The sequence below is a fragment of the Mustela nigripes genome, chromosome 9 (genome assembly GCF_022355385.1).
Source record: "Mustela nigripes isolate SB6536 chromosome 9, MUSNIG.SB6536, whole genome shotgun sequence".
NCBI classification, from domain to species: Eukaryota; Metazoa; Chordata; class Mammalia; order Carnivora; family Mustelidae; genus Mustela; species Mustela nigripes.
Genome location: NC_081565.1, coordinates 70,147,337 through 70,163,419, shown reverse-complemented (window position 1 = coordinate 70,163,419; position 16,083 = coordinate 70,147,337). Strand labels below are relative to the sequence as shown.

The 16,083-nt window shown below is 43.6% G+C and overlaps 1 protein-coding gene across 2 annotated transcripts in view; it reads right to left on the bottom strand.

The window, feature by feature from the left end:
- LOC132024781 (transducin-like enhancer protein 1) overlaps window positions 1-16,083 on the bottom strand; it is an 86,960-nt gene that overhangs the window by 54,644 nt on the left and 16,233 nt on the right. Inside the window, exons 5-6 of one of the 2 annotated variants that reach the window (XM_059411795.1) lie at window positions 3,690-3,752; window positions 1,925-2,029 (exon numbers count right to left, since the gene is read on the bottom strand). In XM_059411795.1, the coding sequence (XP_059267778.1) occupies window positions 1,925-2,029; window positions 3,690-3,752 (168 nt within the window). The remainder of the gene's footprint in view (window positions 1-1,924; window positions 2,030-3,689; window positions 3,753-16,083) is intronic. The other variant, XM_059411797.1, reaches the window with a different exon arrangement.

The window sequence follows — 16,083 nt, the reverse complement described above, 5'->3', positions numbered from 1 at the left end:
TCTCAACAACATGTTTCCTGGATGAAAGCCATTCATAAAATTAGCGATTCATCTGCCCTTCTCAAACGACCTGCCATTTTCATTTTCTGACTCAATTCAAAAGGAGTCTTACCTATAAACATCTGGGTAATACAATTTCCCCCTTTCTAACATGTGGGGCTGAGCAGGGCCTCAGAGAATTTACGGGTACAAGGTTCACCATGGAGAAAGGATATGTAAAAATTTAGAGACTATCAGAAAACAAACATGTTCCACGAAGTGTAACTGGGTACTTGAGAACTGCTTTGCATATGTTTCTCTTTAATCAAAACAGGCTTTTCCATCCTCATTCATTTGGGTTAAAAATTTCTGTGCTCGAGCTACAAGTACAATTTGTTATTAGTCTTTGCTAATCAAACACGGTACATGCAAAAGTACCAGTGAATATTTGATTTGATCTCTGAAATAAAGCAATTCATTACACAAGAAAAGGGTACAGAAGGCAGCCGACAAATGCAGATGTAATTGTGTTTTTCGTGGAATGTGATTAGAGAGCCCACTAAGTAACAGTCAAAAATGTGATCTAAAGAGGGGGGGTAGGAAGGCAGAGCCTGGGTCTGCGGGGGAAGAGGGGGGGGGAGAATTGTTTATGCAGAGCTAAGCTGTCAAGTGTAATAAAGCAGCTTGAATAAAATTTAAGCTGAAAATCCACTGAAGCTCCCCATTTCAGGGAGGAAAAAGCTATTAAAAGGAAATGAAGGTCACCCTCCCACTTTATTTCACCTAATTGACTGCCAATAGCTTACCACAGGCAACCCGACTGCAGATCGGCAATTGAGAAACTGATGAAAGGGGAGTTTTCAAGCTGAGGCTCATTCTTTAATCCTCCTTGGCTCTTGTGTTTTTTTCTCCATCTCCAGTTGGGATGTAATTTTAAACCCTGATGGATTAACTGGTTCCATTGTCTGTGGCCGTCATTGGACTATGGCACTCTTAATCCGTACAGCAGCATGTCTAATTATCATTACAAAGTGTCTGAGGGAACTATAAAGACCAGCAGGGCATCTTCTCACAAGCAATTAACATAAATTGATAAATGAGTGATCTGAATCCGCTCAAGGCACTCACATATGAATAAAATCAGAAAGGACGGTCCCTTGTTTCAGCTACTTCTTTGGCTTAGTCTGGAAGGGGAGAAAACAGGAGAACTGTCCCGGGATCCCGGGGCCTGCAGCAGTGAGGACAAACTCAGGGGGAAGTAAGGGGGCGGGGGACAGGAGGGGGGGGGGGAGGGGAGACGGACCCAACACACCGCACGGTTCACTGGGCTCATTAATGCAGAGCAAATGACTTGTGATTGACAAGCGGTCGCCAGCGTGGAGCGCTAACTGAACTCAAGGCAGGAGAGCAAAAACCTGGTGAAAGGCTAGAGAGCACTGGGGCAGACAATTATCACTTCTTCAATGGCAAGAGAGTGTTCTTTTCATTGGGGTGCCACTTAAAAATTCATGCAAGAGGCACAAGGAAGAGAGAGAGCAAACAGTCACCTAGGGCCCAACACCCCAGAAAGCAAATGGCAAAAGCAAAGATGGCTGAAGGAAAGGATCATGCTGAGACCTGTCTTGACCTCCCTGTGATCCAAAGTTATAAGCCTAAAGTAAGGAAAGTATTTAAAATACTGATAAAGAAAGCAGGGGTGGTCTGAGTGTCAGGGCATAAACTGCATCTATCTTCTCACTGAACAGTAGATCAAGTATTCTTCTCCCCCTCCTTAAAGTGTTTCTATCACCTTCCTTATTACGCTCATCTGTCTTCCCCTGTGTACCTCCCATACCTGAGCCCTCCTCCCCAACTCTCACTGACCAATGTTAAGACTACATGACATTATACACAGAGAGAGATTAAGCCATCAAATTAATAAGAAATGAAAGCTGGTTATACACACTGTAGGAGGTAGACCTGGAAGGCCACGTACCCCGATGATGGCATTCAACTCTGCCATGGTCACCTGCTTGGCACGCTCCACAGCCTGGGCCACCTGTTGTTGATGCTTTGAAAACAAGGAGAAGAAAAAGTGTTAGTAAGGCAGCCAAAGAACTTCATTCTACCTTCCAGTAACAATAACAACAACAACAACAAATATGACAACAAAAATATAAAAGCATACGCAGTGTGGATTCAGCAGAATGTGGATTTAAATGTGAAGTGTCTCAAGCACTGTTTATTTCACAGAACACATGGACAGCAGGAAAAGGAAAACAGAGGACAGGGCTTCCCTTATTTCTAAGCAAAACTAGTCCCCACTTAACTTCTGATGGGAATTTTGGGGTTGGAATGATAGAAAAATCAAAGACCTCAAAATAGGTAACTGAAGCCTTAGAAAATCACTGGTATTGGGGATTTGGAAGATCAGCCAGGTTTGCAAAAGGGGTTCACTGTTAAGTTTGAGCAGATAAAGTTTACAGCCAGTTTAAAACCCCCCACTTCTATACTTAAAATGTAAACATTAGATCTTTGATTACTTCTCCGGTCAACAAATCTCAACCCTCCGGTAGTTTTTGGACACTCTGGAGATTCCTTTCTTTCTTTAGCCTTTTCATCCTCCTGAGGGGAAAAGGAAGGAATCTGCCTCCCCAAACTCCTAGTTCACAGGCTGGGAACACTCTGCACAGTTCACCCGCAAATGGCTTAGTCTGAAAGGGCAGGTGTTTCTCTTCAACTCCACCCACAAATAAAAACCAAGCCACATCTTTGCTTTGGGAGGCACGAGACTGTGGTAGAAACCAGTATCACTAAAGTCCAACAACACCATTCCAAAGGCCAACAAATCTCTAGTGCATCATCGAACAGATGTTACACCGGAAAAGGCAGAGGGGATCCCTGCTCTCCACTCTGGAGCAGCAGAAGCCGGTAAGAACAGACACCTCGTGTTCTAGCTGTGGCTCCAGGAAGCTATTCACTGTCTCAGTGCAGCCTGGACACACTGAGAACACAACTTATCCTTTATTAGCTTGTATCCAAAAGTAATCTTGAAGGCAAAACTAAAATATACTGGCTTTGAGTCCATTTCACAGATTACTCATATCAAGAGCTTTTCCCTCTCAAATAAGAAAGTTCAACCTCTGTGACTTTGTAACTTAATACAATGGCTCACATGTGTACGAGACTGTACGAGACTGTAAGTTACGGCAATACAAACCCCTATTTTATCTTTCAGACTATTAGCACATCAGCTTCCTCCATGGACAGCATCGCATGAACCTGACTTGATGTCCAAGGACACATTAAACACCTGCTTCCATGGTCAAGTCAACCCTGATGGAACCATTTTTTTTTTTTTTAAATGCAGTAAAGGAAAAGCTCTCTTGAAAGCTTTTCTAGAGATTGGAGTGTCTAGAAAGACACTCCAATCATTAGTAGATTCCCAAGCTTATACTACTCGAAGAAAAGCAGAGTTTTATGTTGGATCGTCACTTTGCAGTCTTCTACGGGAAGAAAAAAAAAATTAATTTGAGGTTGAGCTATCGTCACCACGTTTACAGTGTGCCCTCAGCTCTGCTAGATGGGATAGCAGGGGGCTTACACACTTCAGCTGGAGCAGATGTTCTTCACACTTGTTCCTTGTGATAAAATTAACATCTTAAAACTAGCTAATTTGCAAACAGAGAAGCAACATAATTGCACTTTAACAGCTGAACAGTTTTACTTACTTCCTGAGACAGAAATGGGATGACTTGTGCACAAATTGTATTCAATCTCTTGGCGATTTCAGTCTATAAAGACAAAGCCATATAAATGTTTAGTATACTTCATAATCAGTTCAGAAAGATAAAACTTCATACCCAACACTTTAGCCCTCCACTGCCTCACTCTTGAGTGCATAAAATTGCTTTCCCAAGCTATGTTGCTAATATTTATCTTGAGATAAACAGTAGATATTAATCCCACTTGCAAAGTAAGACATAATCGCACGCTTTATTGGTTACTTAAAGAAAAGATAATGGGTAGCTTAATTGAGTTGGAAAATCTACATGGTTTAAGGCTATATGATCCTTTAACCTGGTAAGTACAAACCCCCTTTTATGCTTATTCAATTACAGTGTACTACCAAATTTTTATGTCGTTATAGCAAGTTCATTCGGAAGCCAGTGGGGCAGGGGTACCAACAAACTGGTTCTAGCCTTCAAGATCAGGTCCAGCATGAGAAAGCATTAGAAAGGAGCCCAGGGACCTCCTTCCTGCTTGTCCCAACTCTCACACAACTCTAACATGAGTTGTTAGCGTTAGTAGCCTTGACTGAGTCTCACTATCTCAAACAGGCCAAGAGAACATTGTTGAAACAGAACCCACTTCCAACATGAAGGTCAAGTTTCGCCACGATGCGGCATTAACAGCAAGCACCTTGCTGAGAGAGCCCCTGGGTCAGCTTAACGTTACAAAACGTGTCCTGAATGACTGTCTGTGGCACAGGCTTTTGTAAAGAAAGTAGAAGTCCCTGCTTAGGTCCAAACCCACAACAATCCCTCTGCTGCAAGGGACAAACTAGCCAAGGGAGGCCATAAAGAGTGGTCTGCTTCCAGCCTAGGATAGAATCCACCTGCCCCCTGGCCTCCAACCTCCTCCAGCAATGCAAAGCAGCTCTGCTTTCCTCTAACTCTGAAGAACCAGCTTTGCTTTAAAAAAAAAAAAAAAAAAAAAAAGGAAAAAAGTCATCTGAGAAGAGTCCTAGCCTTGACCTTATTTATGTCATCATTTTCTGTCAATGCTTACTAATGCCACCTCTATTACCGAATTAGGCAATGAAAAGGAACACAAGGAAAAGAAAATTATGAAGCGTACAGACCATGCCCTTGAGAAACAGAGAACGGAATAAGTAAAATGAAGTAGAAAACTCAGAAACTGTATAATCAAGTACATTAAAAGGAGCTGCCTTGGTCCTATAAGAGGATTCCAGTTAACTGAGCCACAAGGCCTTTGGTTTTATGGGATGGGATTTCAGAGAAACCAACTCAATTCTCCCTGACCACCAATGAGAGAGGGTTTCAGACCTTGCCCTGGAAGAAAGGAGGAAATGATTGGTATAGAGAGCAAAGTCATGACCTTGCTTTAACCAGCAGGGCAACAGATCTATGCAAAAAGGGTGCAGCTGTACCAGGTGCAGAAACAGAACTGCGTCAGCCCCACCCAGCTCATTTGATCCTAGCCACACACTCAAGCTAACTCAAGGTCATAGCTCTCCTCGAAAGTATGGGCAGGCATCCCCTTCCTTTGCAACAAGGTTCTGCACTATATACTTGGGTGCAAATATAGGAGTAGGGATACCCCTTGCAGACTTGTAGGTCCTTACTCCCTCCTCCCTAGCTACCGTACATTCCAATAGCATTCTGTACTTTCCCCCACTCCAAAATTCACACTTAAGGTCCACTTTTATTTTTTTTAAGATTCTATTTATTTATTTGACACAGAGAGACACAGCAAGAGAGGGAACACAGCAGGGGGTTGGGGGGGGAAGCAGGCTCCCTGCTGAGCAGAGAGCCCGATGCGGGACTCGATCCCAGGACTCTGAGATCATGACCTGAGCCGAAAGCGGCTTAACCCACTGAGCCACCCAGGCGCCCCTAAGGTCCACTTTTAAAGAGGATATATACTCACTTCGAGCATACACAGACACACAATGAGATATATATACAGAAATATAAAAGAAAGTCAGAAGAACCCTAAGTCTATCATCCAGGGATAACCGTGAATAAGATTCTGGTGATTCTGGAAAGATCATTCCAGACTCTCAATGCATGGTTGTGTACAAAGCCCAGAGTGGAAAGACATACTTTCTATAAAAGGCGTCCCATCAGATACATGGCTTTTCTATAATATGCTATTTTCACCCAAAACTGTATTATGGATACCCTCCCACTCAATAAATACAAAGATGAGTAAGAACATGACTCCGCTATACAAGCATACTGGTGGCTAAGTGCTCCTGATATCAGTAGATGCTCACGCTCCATCTCACGTTGCACAATTACAAACTCTGTGTCTAATAACCCTCTACACAGATCTCTGAAAGGAATCACTAGAAGTGAAACTGCTGGGTCAAAGGGTATACATGTTTTACACTGTATTACAGTGTAAATCAGCCTGTATTACAGGCTGATCAACTGCCCAGCAGACAAGGTCACCAATTTACAGTATCAACCATGTAGGAGGGGGCTTGCTCTCCTACCCAATGTCAATATTGGGTTTCGTTGACCTTTCTTGTCATCTCTATCCATGTAATAGATTAAAACAAAGAGCTCGTTTCTATTTGCATTACTTAGATTCTTCCTGAAGCTAACTAAACATCTTTTCACATATGTTGTGGTCCACTATCTTCCTTCATTTTTCCTTTGATGTTTATTCATCACTCTTTTAGTCGTAGTTCTTCCCGTATGGCAAATATCAACCCTCTCCATAGCTTTTCCAGCTTGCCACTTGTCTTTCCACCTTGCTTCCTATGGATTTGTTGCCAGAAGTAACTTTAAATTTTTAGGTGATCACTTACTAAAGAATATTTTTTCCTATGACCCTGGCTTTCGGGTCAGGGTTCGAACATCCCAAAATCATAGATGCCATTCTTAATTTTCTTCCTAGTGCTGCTAATGGAATTTATTTTGATTTAAGAAAAAAGGATAATCTCTTTAATTAGTGATAATAATGATATGTGTTGCTACATAGGATGTCTTCAAGGTAGAACTGAACTGAAGGGTCAGGAGACAGTTAAGACCCTGAATGGAATGAACTCATCTACCTTTAATAATACCAGAGTTCCTAAAAACAAAATAAAAGAAGTACAGATTAAAGTATAGACAATATAAATTAGGTGAGAGTAGTAAGACTGAAGCAGAAAAAAGAAGGTTAAAGATCAAAGCTCAAACTGATGAAGAGACATCAAAAGCCATACCATCTGTCCTGGGAATTCTCACTAAATGCTCTGGAGAAAGAATGGAAATAAGAGCAACACAGGAGGCTGTTACCCCAGCTGTCTCCCCTCCTCCGCCAGGTCACTAAGCCCTCATCTTAAACTAGCCTCCGACAAGCGAGCTTGGTTTGGGGCCACAAAGCTAAATTCAGATCTCCCCTCCGGTTTACCCTGAAACTCTTCAAGCCACCCCGATTCTCCCTACCGAGAGTACACCTACCCTCCTGACAGCATGAGGATATGTCTTGTCTCCCCAACAGTGCCTGAGTTCTGAAAACATCACCACCACCCCGGGAGGGTTTCATAAACATTTCCCCCCACACTTAAAATAGCATGGATGGCAGCATAAAAACAGACAATAATCAGTATTGGCTCTTGCTTCAATGCAAGGATATTCTGAAAAGACCTTTAATTCAGCACAAATTAACAAGCAGCAGTTGCTACCTGGGCTTGTGACCACAGAGTTTGGAAGCTACTGGACATCCAACCTGGCTTACGCAGGTATTAAGAAAGTTCTCGGGCTCTTTTGAGACTGCCTTCTACCTACCCTGAAGGCTGGACAATGCCAGTGGGGGTGGGGGCGGGGGGGGAGATGTACACAAGGCAAACCGTATTTTCCACCTAGAAATCACTCTTCTGCCCAAAGCTGAAGATACATTTGGTACCTGCTAGTAGTCCCAACTTACACTTAAATAAGTGCCTGTATTTAGGACACAATGTAAAGCTACAACATTGAAGTGTTCAAGAGCTTACCCCAAACCGGGTCTGCAAGGCAACCTGGTGCCCAGAAACTTAACCAGCAGGTGAAAGCCCCAGTGTCAAGCCTTACTTCACGGAATGCCACCGCACACTGAGGTAGCAGGAATCCAAATTACCTGTCCAGAACGATCTGCTGTTCTTACTGGGGTTGGCCCTGATAATCCAAAAACCTAGGTTTGCCTCTCAGCAGATGAGTAACTAGGTGAGCTCAGGCAAGTCACTTCAACTGCTGGGCCCCAGGTCTCTGCCAATCGGCATTAGCATGTCATCAGTATCAAGTGAGCAGCTATGTCAAACTACAGCTGTGCTAGTACAAAGTGCTAAACTCTTACCTCGACCCTTCGAGGCCTTCCTCAAATCCACACAGAAGGTGCTCCGTAACACCAATAAACACTTCTCTAGGCCCTTGATGATCTTCCATAGCACTTTCTGTCATTTAGCAAACTAAGCCTGTATGTTTAAAATCATGTTTACATCGGGATTCCTGGGTGGCTCAGTCGGTTAAGCATTTGCCTTCTGCTCAGGTCATGATCCCAGAGTCCTGGGATAGAGCCCTGTATCAGGCTCCCTGCTCAATGGGAAGAGTCTGCTTCTCCCTCTGCCTGCTGCTCCCCCTGCTTGTGTTCACATGCACGCTCTCTCTGACAAATAAAATCTTTAAAAATAAATAAATAAAATCACTTTTCCGGGGCACCGGGGTGGCTCAGTGGGTTAAGCCGCTGCCTTCGGCTCAGGTCATGATCTCAGGGTCCTGGGATCGAGCCCCACATTGGGCTCTCTGCTCAGCAGGGAGCCTGCTTCCGCCTCTCTCACTCTCTGCCTGCCTCTCTGCCTACTTGCGATCTCTCTCTGTCAGGTAAATAAATAAAATCTTTAAAAATAAAATAAAATAAAATAAAATCACTTTTCCCTAAAACTTCCGTACAGTTTCCAAACAGCTTCTGGCATTAAAGTCTTCTCCACGCAGGATGGGAAGCATGAGAGCAAAGACTCCCACTGAACGAGGACACAGCTTCTTACCAGACCTGTTCCACTCACACACTGACCGCATGGTACATATTCAACACACTCTCAAAGGAATTCTTCACTGAACCAAGACGGAATCCCCACACACCCTAAACTCAATGATCAAGGTGCAACCAGATAAACTCTTTCTGAACAGTGTCTGAATAAGACTGTTTACGGGAAGAAATCATGTCTTGGGAGGTATGAGATTCATGTACCTGGATATTTTAACTGAGTTCAATATGGTCAAATACCTCCAAGGCCAGCAAGGAACCAAATCCTGGTGTAATATGCACGGCTCTTAAACGGAACACATGTTCTTCTGGGCATCTGAACTTAAAGACTTAGGATTTTAGGATTCCTAAGAGCTCAGCTCTTCACATTTTCATACTCCTTACACACTGTCTAACTACTAGACTGAAGAGCCCACTCCTGCACACTTGGCCACGACGCACAGAGTAATATATAAGGAGTGCTGTCTGAAGCCCCAAACAGGGCAAGACTGCTCTGGAGTGATTGCCCGTGGGTCTCAGAGCAACCCAGTGGCACCCTGCCCAAAGTCAGCATAGGGAGGGGAAACTCCACCACCATTAAATTGCAAATTGATGGATCATAAAAAATGCTGCTTGTGCTGAGGGCTGGCAAACTGATCTTTTGGTTTCCTTGACTTAAGCGGGAAGCCAAGAGAAAAACACAAGTGGAGTGTTGGGAAGAAGTGTCTGGCCACAGATAAACGGGCAACAGCATGAAAAACAAAGCATACCAAAAAAAGGAAGTAAATAATCTCTAAATCCCTTCTGACTAGAAGTTTCTGAGTCTGGGAAATGACAGCCTGAAATACAGGAAGAAAAAAAAAACCACATGTTCAACCTCGCCGACAACCAAATAAAATGCAGATTTTGTTGTATGTAAGGAGCTCCGGTCATTCCGCACCAGTTATTTTATTAAAACAAAATTAAGAAAGAAAAAAATCAATAAAATCTAACAATGATGAGTCCTCTGGGAAGTTGGAACAATCATACATTACTGATGACAGAGTAAATTGGTATAGTCGTCTTGGAAAGAACTGGGCAATGTGTTTCAAGAGCATGAAATTATTCAAACCCTTTGGTAAGGCTTCCCACAGCTAAGAATGTATCCTAAGGAAATAGTTCAGATGAAAAGCATTCCATGCATGAAGCTGTTCACGGCAGCACTTGTTTCAAAGCAAAAGAGAAAGGGCCAGGTAAAGATAGAACAGCAAGCAGCTCCACACATCGCAACCATCTGCAGACTTTTTGCAAAAGTTAACATTTGCCCTCCTGATAAATCCATTGTCTAAGACTAGGAGAATGGTTAAATATGCTACATCAACCCAAAGGCATGGCCAGGAACCATTAAGGAGATTTTTTTATGGATAATGATGCTTAAATGGCCAATACATTTACTAGATGAAGCAGGAGGTGAGGAACAAAGATGTGGTGTCAGTGTGCCTACTTTGTTTTAAATATATCTAAGTGGCCAAGCACTGTAATTTGATACCCCAAAATAAAAACAGTGATTATGCTGGGGTGGCAGAGTTATCGGTAACTTTTTTTTTTCCCCTCCAGTGACCTTGGGAACACCGTCCATGATTGACTGTTTAAATATGTGACAACACGGGAAGGGAGAGAAGAGCAGGCAGGCCCACAAGACCTGTGATTGACGGCGCTGAGTCACAACAATTCTGGCAGAGCCGGAAACCCTCTGGGTGCTCAGCCCTCTTACAATCCTCTTATCACACGTGGAGAAACCAATGCCGAAAGGAAATGATTTGCCCAGGATCATAAGGCAAGATTAGAAGCCACTTCCTCTGCCTGCTCCTTTCTCTAGGAAGTGGAAGTGGGAAATGGGCACAAGTTCAAAGCCAGAAACAAAGGTGATGAAGTTGGTCTTGTCTGCAGAGCAATACAGCCCAAACGGGACCATAGCAGCACAGAGTCAAGAGCATGTCATCCATCCCTCAGCCAACAGCAGGACCCCAAGGTGACATGCAAGGTAGAAGAGTTTTATAAGGGACCTCGGTTATAAATTGCACACTAATAGAGAGCAGACAGCCAGCTAACCGCACTTTTATCCTCTCCTTCACGGGCAGACAGAATTAGTGCGTCGGCCCCAACATCAGACAATACAGTACCCCAGGAAAGCAAAATCCACAAATACATCTCTAGATCCTAAAGATGACAGTGGATATACCTAAGGAAAATCCAGGATGTCTGAATGAAAACTGCATACCTAAAATGATATACACAAAGCACTGTAAATAATCTCCCAAGAGTCTCCCCTGCCCTTCAGAGGAGGGAAAAGTTCCCTGACTCCAGACTTTCTTCAGGTCAGCTTTTTACCAGCCTGTCTCCCATGATGGTGCCTTGTTCTGCCAGCACATTCAAGAAAAGGTAGTTTTATCTTAAATTCTAATGCATCAGACTAGCTTTCTTCTTAAACTATAATTATGTCGATAAAGGACTAGCCACATTTTGGGGAAATCCAAATGAAAAGGGCTTGGCATCTCTCTGAGGTTTTAACAGTTTAATGAGGTTGTCAGTGGTTTTCAAACTTAAGGGTGCAGCAGGATCACATGAAAGCCTTGTTAAAACACAGATGGCTGGGCCCCACTCCCAGAGTGTCAGAGTCAAGAGGTCTGCAGCCCATGCACCTGCATTTCCAACAAGGTCCCAGGTAATCTGCAGCTCCTGAATTGGGGAACCCACTTTGACAACCGCAGGCTCTGCCAAGACAAAAGCAGCATCCACTGCTTAGCACACACACCAGTCCCTCTTACGCCTCATCCATCAGCACAGGTGCCCAGCTGAGAAGGGGCCAAAAGATTAGCAAAACCCGAGAGGGGCTAGAAAGAAGCCTGCAGGGAGGTCAGACCTGCCCCTCCTCCAGAGCCTGGCCACAAGCCGTGGCACCCTTCTAGGCCCGTTTTGTTAATAAAACAAGACCATGGCAGGAACACAATCCAGGAGCACAGGAACACATTTGCCTACTGTGGGAAACCTCAAACAATATTCATTTAAATGATTCCATCCCTGGCAATGTAGTTTCGCCCCTTCTTAAACCCTATGATTAAAACAAAACAAAGAGTACCAGATGACAGAAACCCTTTAGTGGCTCAATTAATCAGAACAGAAGTCACCAATTACTGGCAGATAATAACTTTTATGTCCTACCTCCCCCTCATTTGGCAGCTCCTACCGTGTTCTAAACCTGAGCCCTTTCCAACTGGCCGCATGCGCCATCTTTTCTCTGCTCCTCGGCTTCTCTGAAAACAGGGAGGGGTTAAAAGGAAGGAGGGGAGAAAGAAAAAAACAAAAACAAAAACAACAAGAAAACCCTGCAGAAGGCTGCCGGGGCGGAGATAGCAACACTAATTGCTCCCATTCTCTAGCTCCTCACGGGGCAGATTGCAGGGGCCTGCATCTCCGGAGAAAGCTCTTGTATCTTCGCGGCAGCTCTCAGCAGAGCAACTCAAGTGCCCTTAATTGTTTATGTTCTTAATGCAGAGCCTCTTGATGCATTCATTTTTAATAGCAGGCTTGAGTGTGGGGCCCATCAAAGAATGACAAAGCAACTCTATTCATTGGTTCCCTGTCCTGCAATGATGGTCTTTTGATTTATTTGCAAATGACAAGCTTGGCAGGCCCCACTTGAGGGTTGCCCTCATTTTTTTTTTTTTTTAAAGAATTCAGTTACATTTTCCAAGATGAAGTTGAGTCTGCAATGCTGTGTATTTGTGTAAAAATTTCCCCCTTCAGTTCCTTCTAATTAATGACTTAAATGTTTTGACCCAACTGTTGCCAAGCAGAGCATTTGGGCTTTAATTTGTCATTTTGGTAAAGATGCATCCTTGACAAAAGCATCGCAGCTGTTTCAAGGCCCAAATAGCACGTTTCCATTATTCAGAAACCCTTGTTATGGAGTTTAGCAAGTGCTGCTCACAGGAAATCCTACCGACTTGTCCCAGGATGGAAAAAGACAGCTTTTGGTAGCCTTAAAGGAAAATGCGCTGCTGCGCCACGGAACGTTTTCAAGACACGCTCTGCGGGGTGAATCACAGAACACAACCATGAAGTCACTACCTATTGTTCTCAGAATGGCAAGAGAACAAGCCTCTTCTGGAACACACCCAGAGCAAGCCTACACCTTTCACCCTCTTCACAGGTCTTAGTCATTAGGGAGCTCATGAGAAATTAGATAATATCATACAATAGCAGGATTAGTGGGAGGAAAAGCAGACTACATCATCCTGGCACGAAGGCTAAAATTACAATCACGAAAATAAAATATGCCCATGTAAAGACAAAGACTGCATGGGAATATGCAAAAATCCCGTCACCTCCGAAAACCGGGTTGGATGAGACTGTTCCTTTTCAAAACGTGTAATCGTATTTTCCTTTCAATAAAATTATAAAAAAAACAAAATAGCCTTTCCTTTTCACTGTAGCTACCTTTTTGGCCTGTGTAACCACTCTTCAGTTAGGACTGACCTCTGACCGTCTACAGTCACTCTCTCTACATCTTCCCATCCTGACACAGCCGACAAGCAGCGCACACTACCTACGAAACACCAGTTACCTTTAGCTTTAACATTGACCATGGCCTCGTTCCCTGCATTTTGTTTAGAGATCACTGGATAAACAGCTGGGTGTGAGTATTTCCCTAACAGGTTGGAGTCTTTAGCCTATCCATATAGTGGGAGAGGAAACTCCTGCCTGGGGTCACCATGAGCCAGGGGTTCCCTTAGTTTATTTTACTTTATTATTTTATATCATTTCACTTCGTTTTTGAGAGCGAGCAAGAGCACGTGCACGCGAGGGGGTGGGGGAAGGAGGAGAGGGAGAGAGATTTTAAGCAGGCTCCATGCCCAGTGCGGAGCCTGATGCAGGGTTGGCTCTGACAACCCTGAGATCATGACCTGAGCCAAAATCAAGAGTTGAACGCTTACCCGACTGAGCCACCCAGGCGCCCTAAGGTTTCCCTAATTTTAAGAGCATGCTGCAGCTCAATCACCCACACACATGCAGGACAGCTGCGACTCTTCTTCCAAAGAAACTTCTTAAGCAGAGCAGCTCCTCTACCGGGAGGCCTATGCCACCAGGGCCAGGTGGAGAATGGCCACAAGTCAGATACACATTTGTGATGGTCAGAGCCCAAGGCAGAGCCTTCACAGCCCCAAACTCAGTCTCAATAAGAAGACACACTCTTCCCCTCATTCCCCACCAGCCACCACCCCTGGGCTTTAATGTTCCCAAGCTGAGCTACTGGAGAGGTAGTCCTTTGGGAAGGAAGACAAGGTTCCCGGCCTTCCCAGTTGGAACCTGGGATTCTCTTTTCAATCCACCTCTTGTGCCAAAAAGCCCACCAAGCTCCAGAATGCAGCAAGCACGGGGCATCGCAGGCTGGGAGCCACCAGGGTAGAAGAAGAGCTTGTGCATAATGAAATCAACAGTCAAGGGAAAAAAAAAATTATTGTCTTGAAAGCATCTCAGATCAGGATGAAAATGAAATGTGGGATGCTGGCAAAAATTTTCAACGCATACTCCTTTTGCAAAAGCTTTTAAATATTTAGAAGACGGTAAGTACAAGGATTCTCGATGACAGACTTCACTGGTGTATTAAAGATTCACAGAGTATTTACTCAGCTATGCAGGCGGAGGCAAACGGGAATCTCATTTTAAATACAAATTAAATTACTTAAAACAAAACAAAACAAAAACAAAACAAAACAAAAAACCTTGATCATTGCATCACAATACAGTCCACAGAGAAATTGAAGCAACAGAAAAATACCAATTCTTCAAGATAATAATCAAACTACTTTCAGGGGGAAAAGGGAAAAAAAGTGTGCTGCATGAGGCAATTAATTAAGGGTTACATGGATTGGCCAAAAATATATATAATTAAAAGCATGTCAAAGAAAAGCCCGGAGTCCCCTTCTACCCAGTCATGCCAACTTATAATCTGAAAGTAATCCAGCGTTCCGAAGTTACTGTGCTATCCAAACTAGACTGCGGAAACATTACGTAGAAGGGGGAACAGCCAGAGCCATGACTGTGAGAATGAGTTATATACAAGCCATGGGACCCCAGAAGTTACCACTCCTGTAACTCACCCGTTCTTTGACAAGTGGACAAATCAATTTATGTGCTCCTGTGTGTTTTTAAAAAGCATCCCAGATACCCTTTCATTAATTATGTGGGTTTGGGACATGTCAATTCTCGTTTCCCACAGCAGCAGAAACCAAACTGAACCCCGTATTCTGTTACACTGGTTCCCACCGGGCTGGGCTGGCTCGATAATGTTGAGCTCCTTCTGGAAGAACAGAATAGACTTCCTGCCATTTGGACTGTGAAACACAGTAATCCACCAGGGAATAAAGGTCAATGTTGCACTTTTGGTCATTACTGAATCATTTGAGATGATCTGTGGTGAGGATGAGAGGAAAATCGAAGGCTGCGAGAACGCTGCAAATGGCCTGACCTCAGACCAATTTTCATCTCCATCTGTCTAACAGACATGTGGATAAAAGGCCCTCCCCTCCCTCCTTCTGGGCCACTCGGCTGTTTCCAAATCCGCGGCACAAGCCAGGAACCAGTTAAACAATACATTAATAAGGGGAAATAACCTTCTAAGCCCCAGCCCAATGCTTACTCAGGTTTTAGGCCATCGGCTAAAGTTTGGAACACAATTTTTCCAGTCTGCAAGCAGTGCTGCAAAGTAGAAATTCTAAGGAATACAGAGAAATCATCTGCAGTGCAGGGGCATGTGCCAAAATCTCCTTGTTTATACATGCAAATATATGCATACTTACACCTCCGCCCCCCCCCCAAAGACAGCCACACAATCTCTATTACATCTGCTAGCACACACACAAAGGGAAGCAGCAGCAGTTTCAGAAACTGCATGCTGCTATGAAATAAATCTTTTTTTTTCCAAGTGTCCAATTAATGCTGCTTAATCATTATTAAGGCACTTCAATCCTTAAATACAAAATATTCCTGGGAACCCAGAGCCTAATGATCATTTAAGCCATGGAATTAATGTTAACGTCCTGACTTTATACTAATACTCCCCTTCACTGGTTTGGCGGAGCTACTTTTTAAGGTAACACTGCACCATATATAAGTTTAGGCCCCCACAGTATATCAATGTCAAACAACATCGTGTCAAGCTAAGATTCAATTCAGGTAAGTGCCACTGCCAAATTTTCTTGTTCCCAGACGGGCTTTAAGATTATTTTATTGCTTAAAATTTAATTTGTTCCAACTCGTGTCTCCATGACAACGTTGGCTAACCCTGCAAATCATTTGGGTAATTGGATATCTTATCTTTCTATTGCTCTCAAATCGAATGATTCT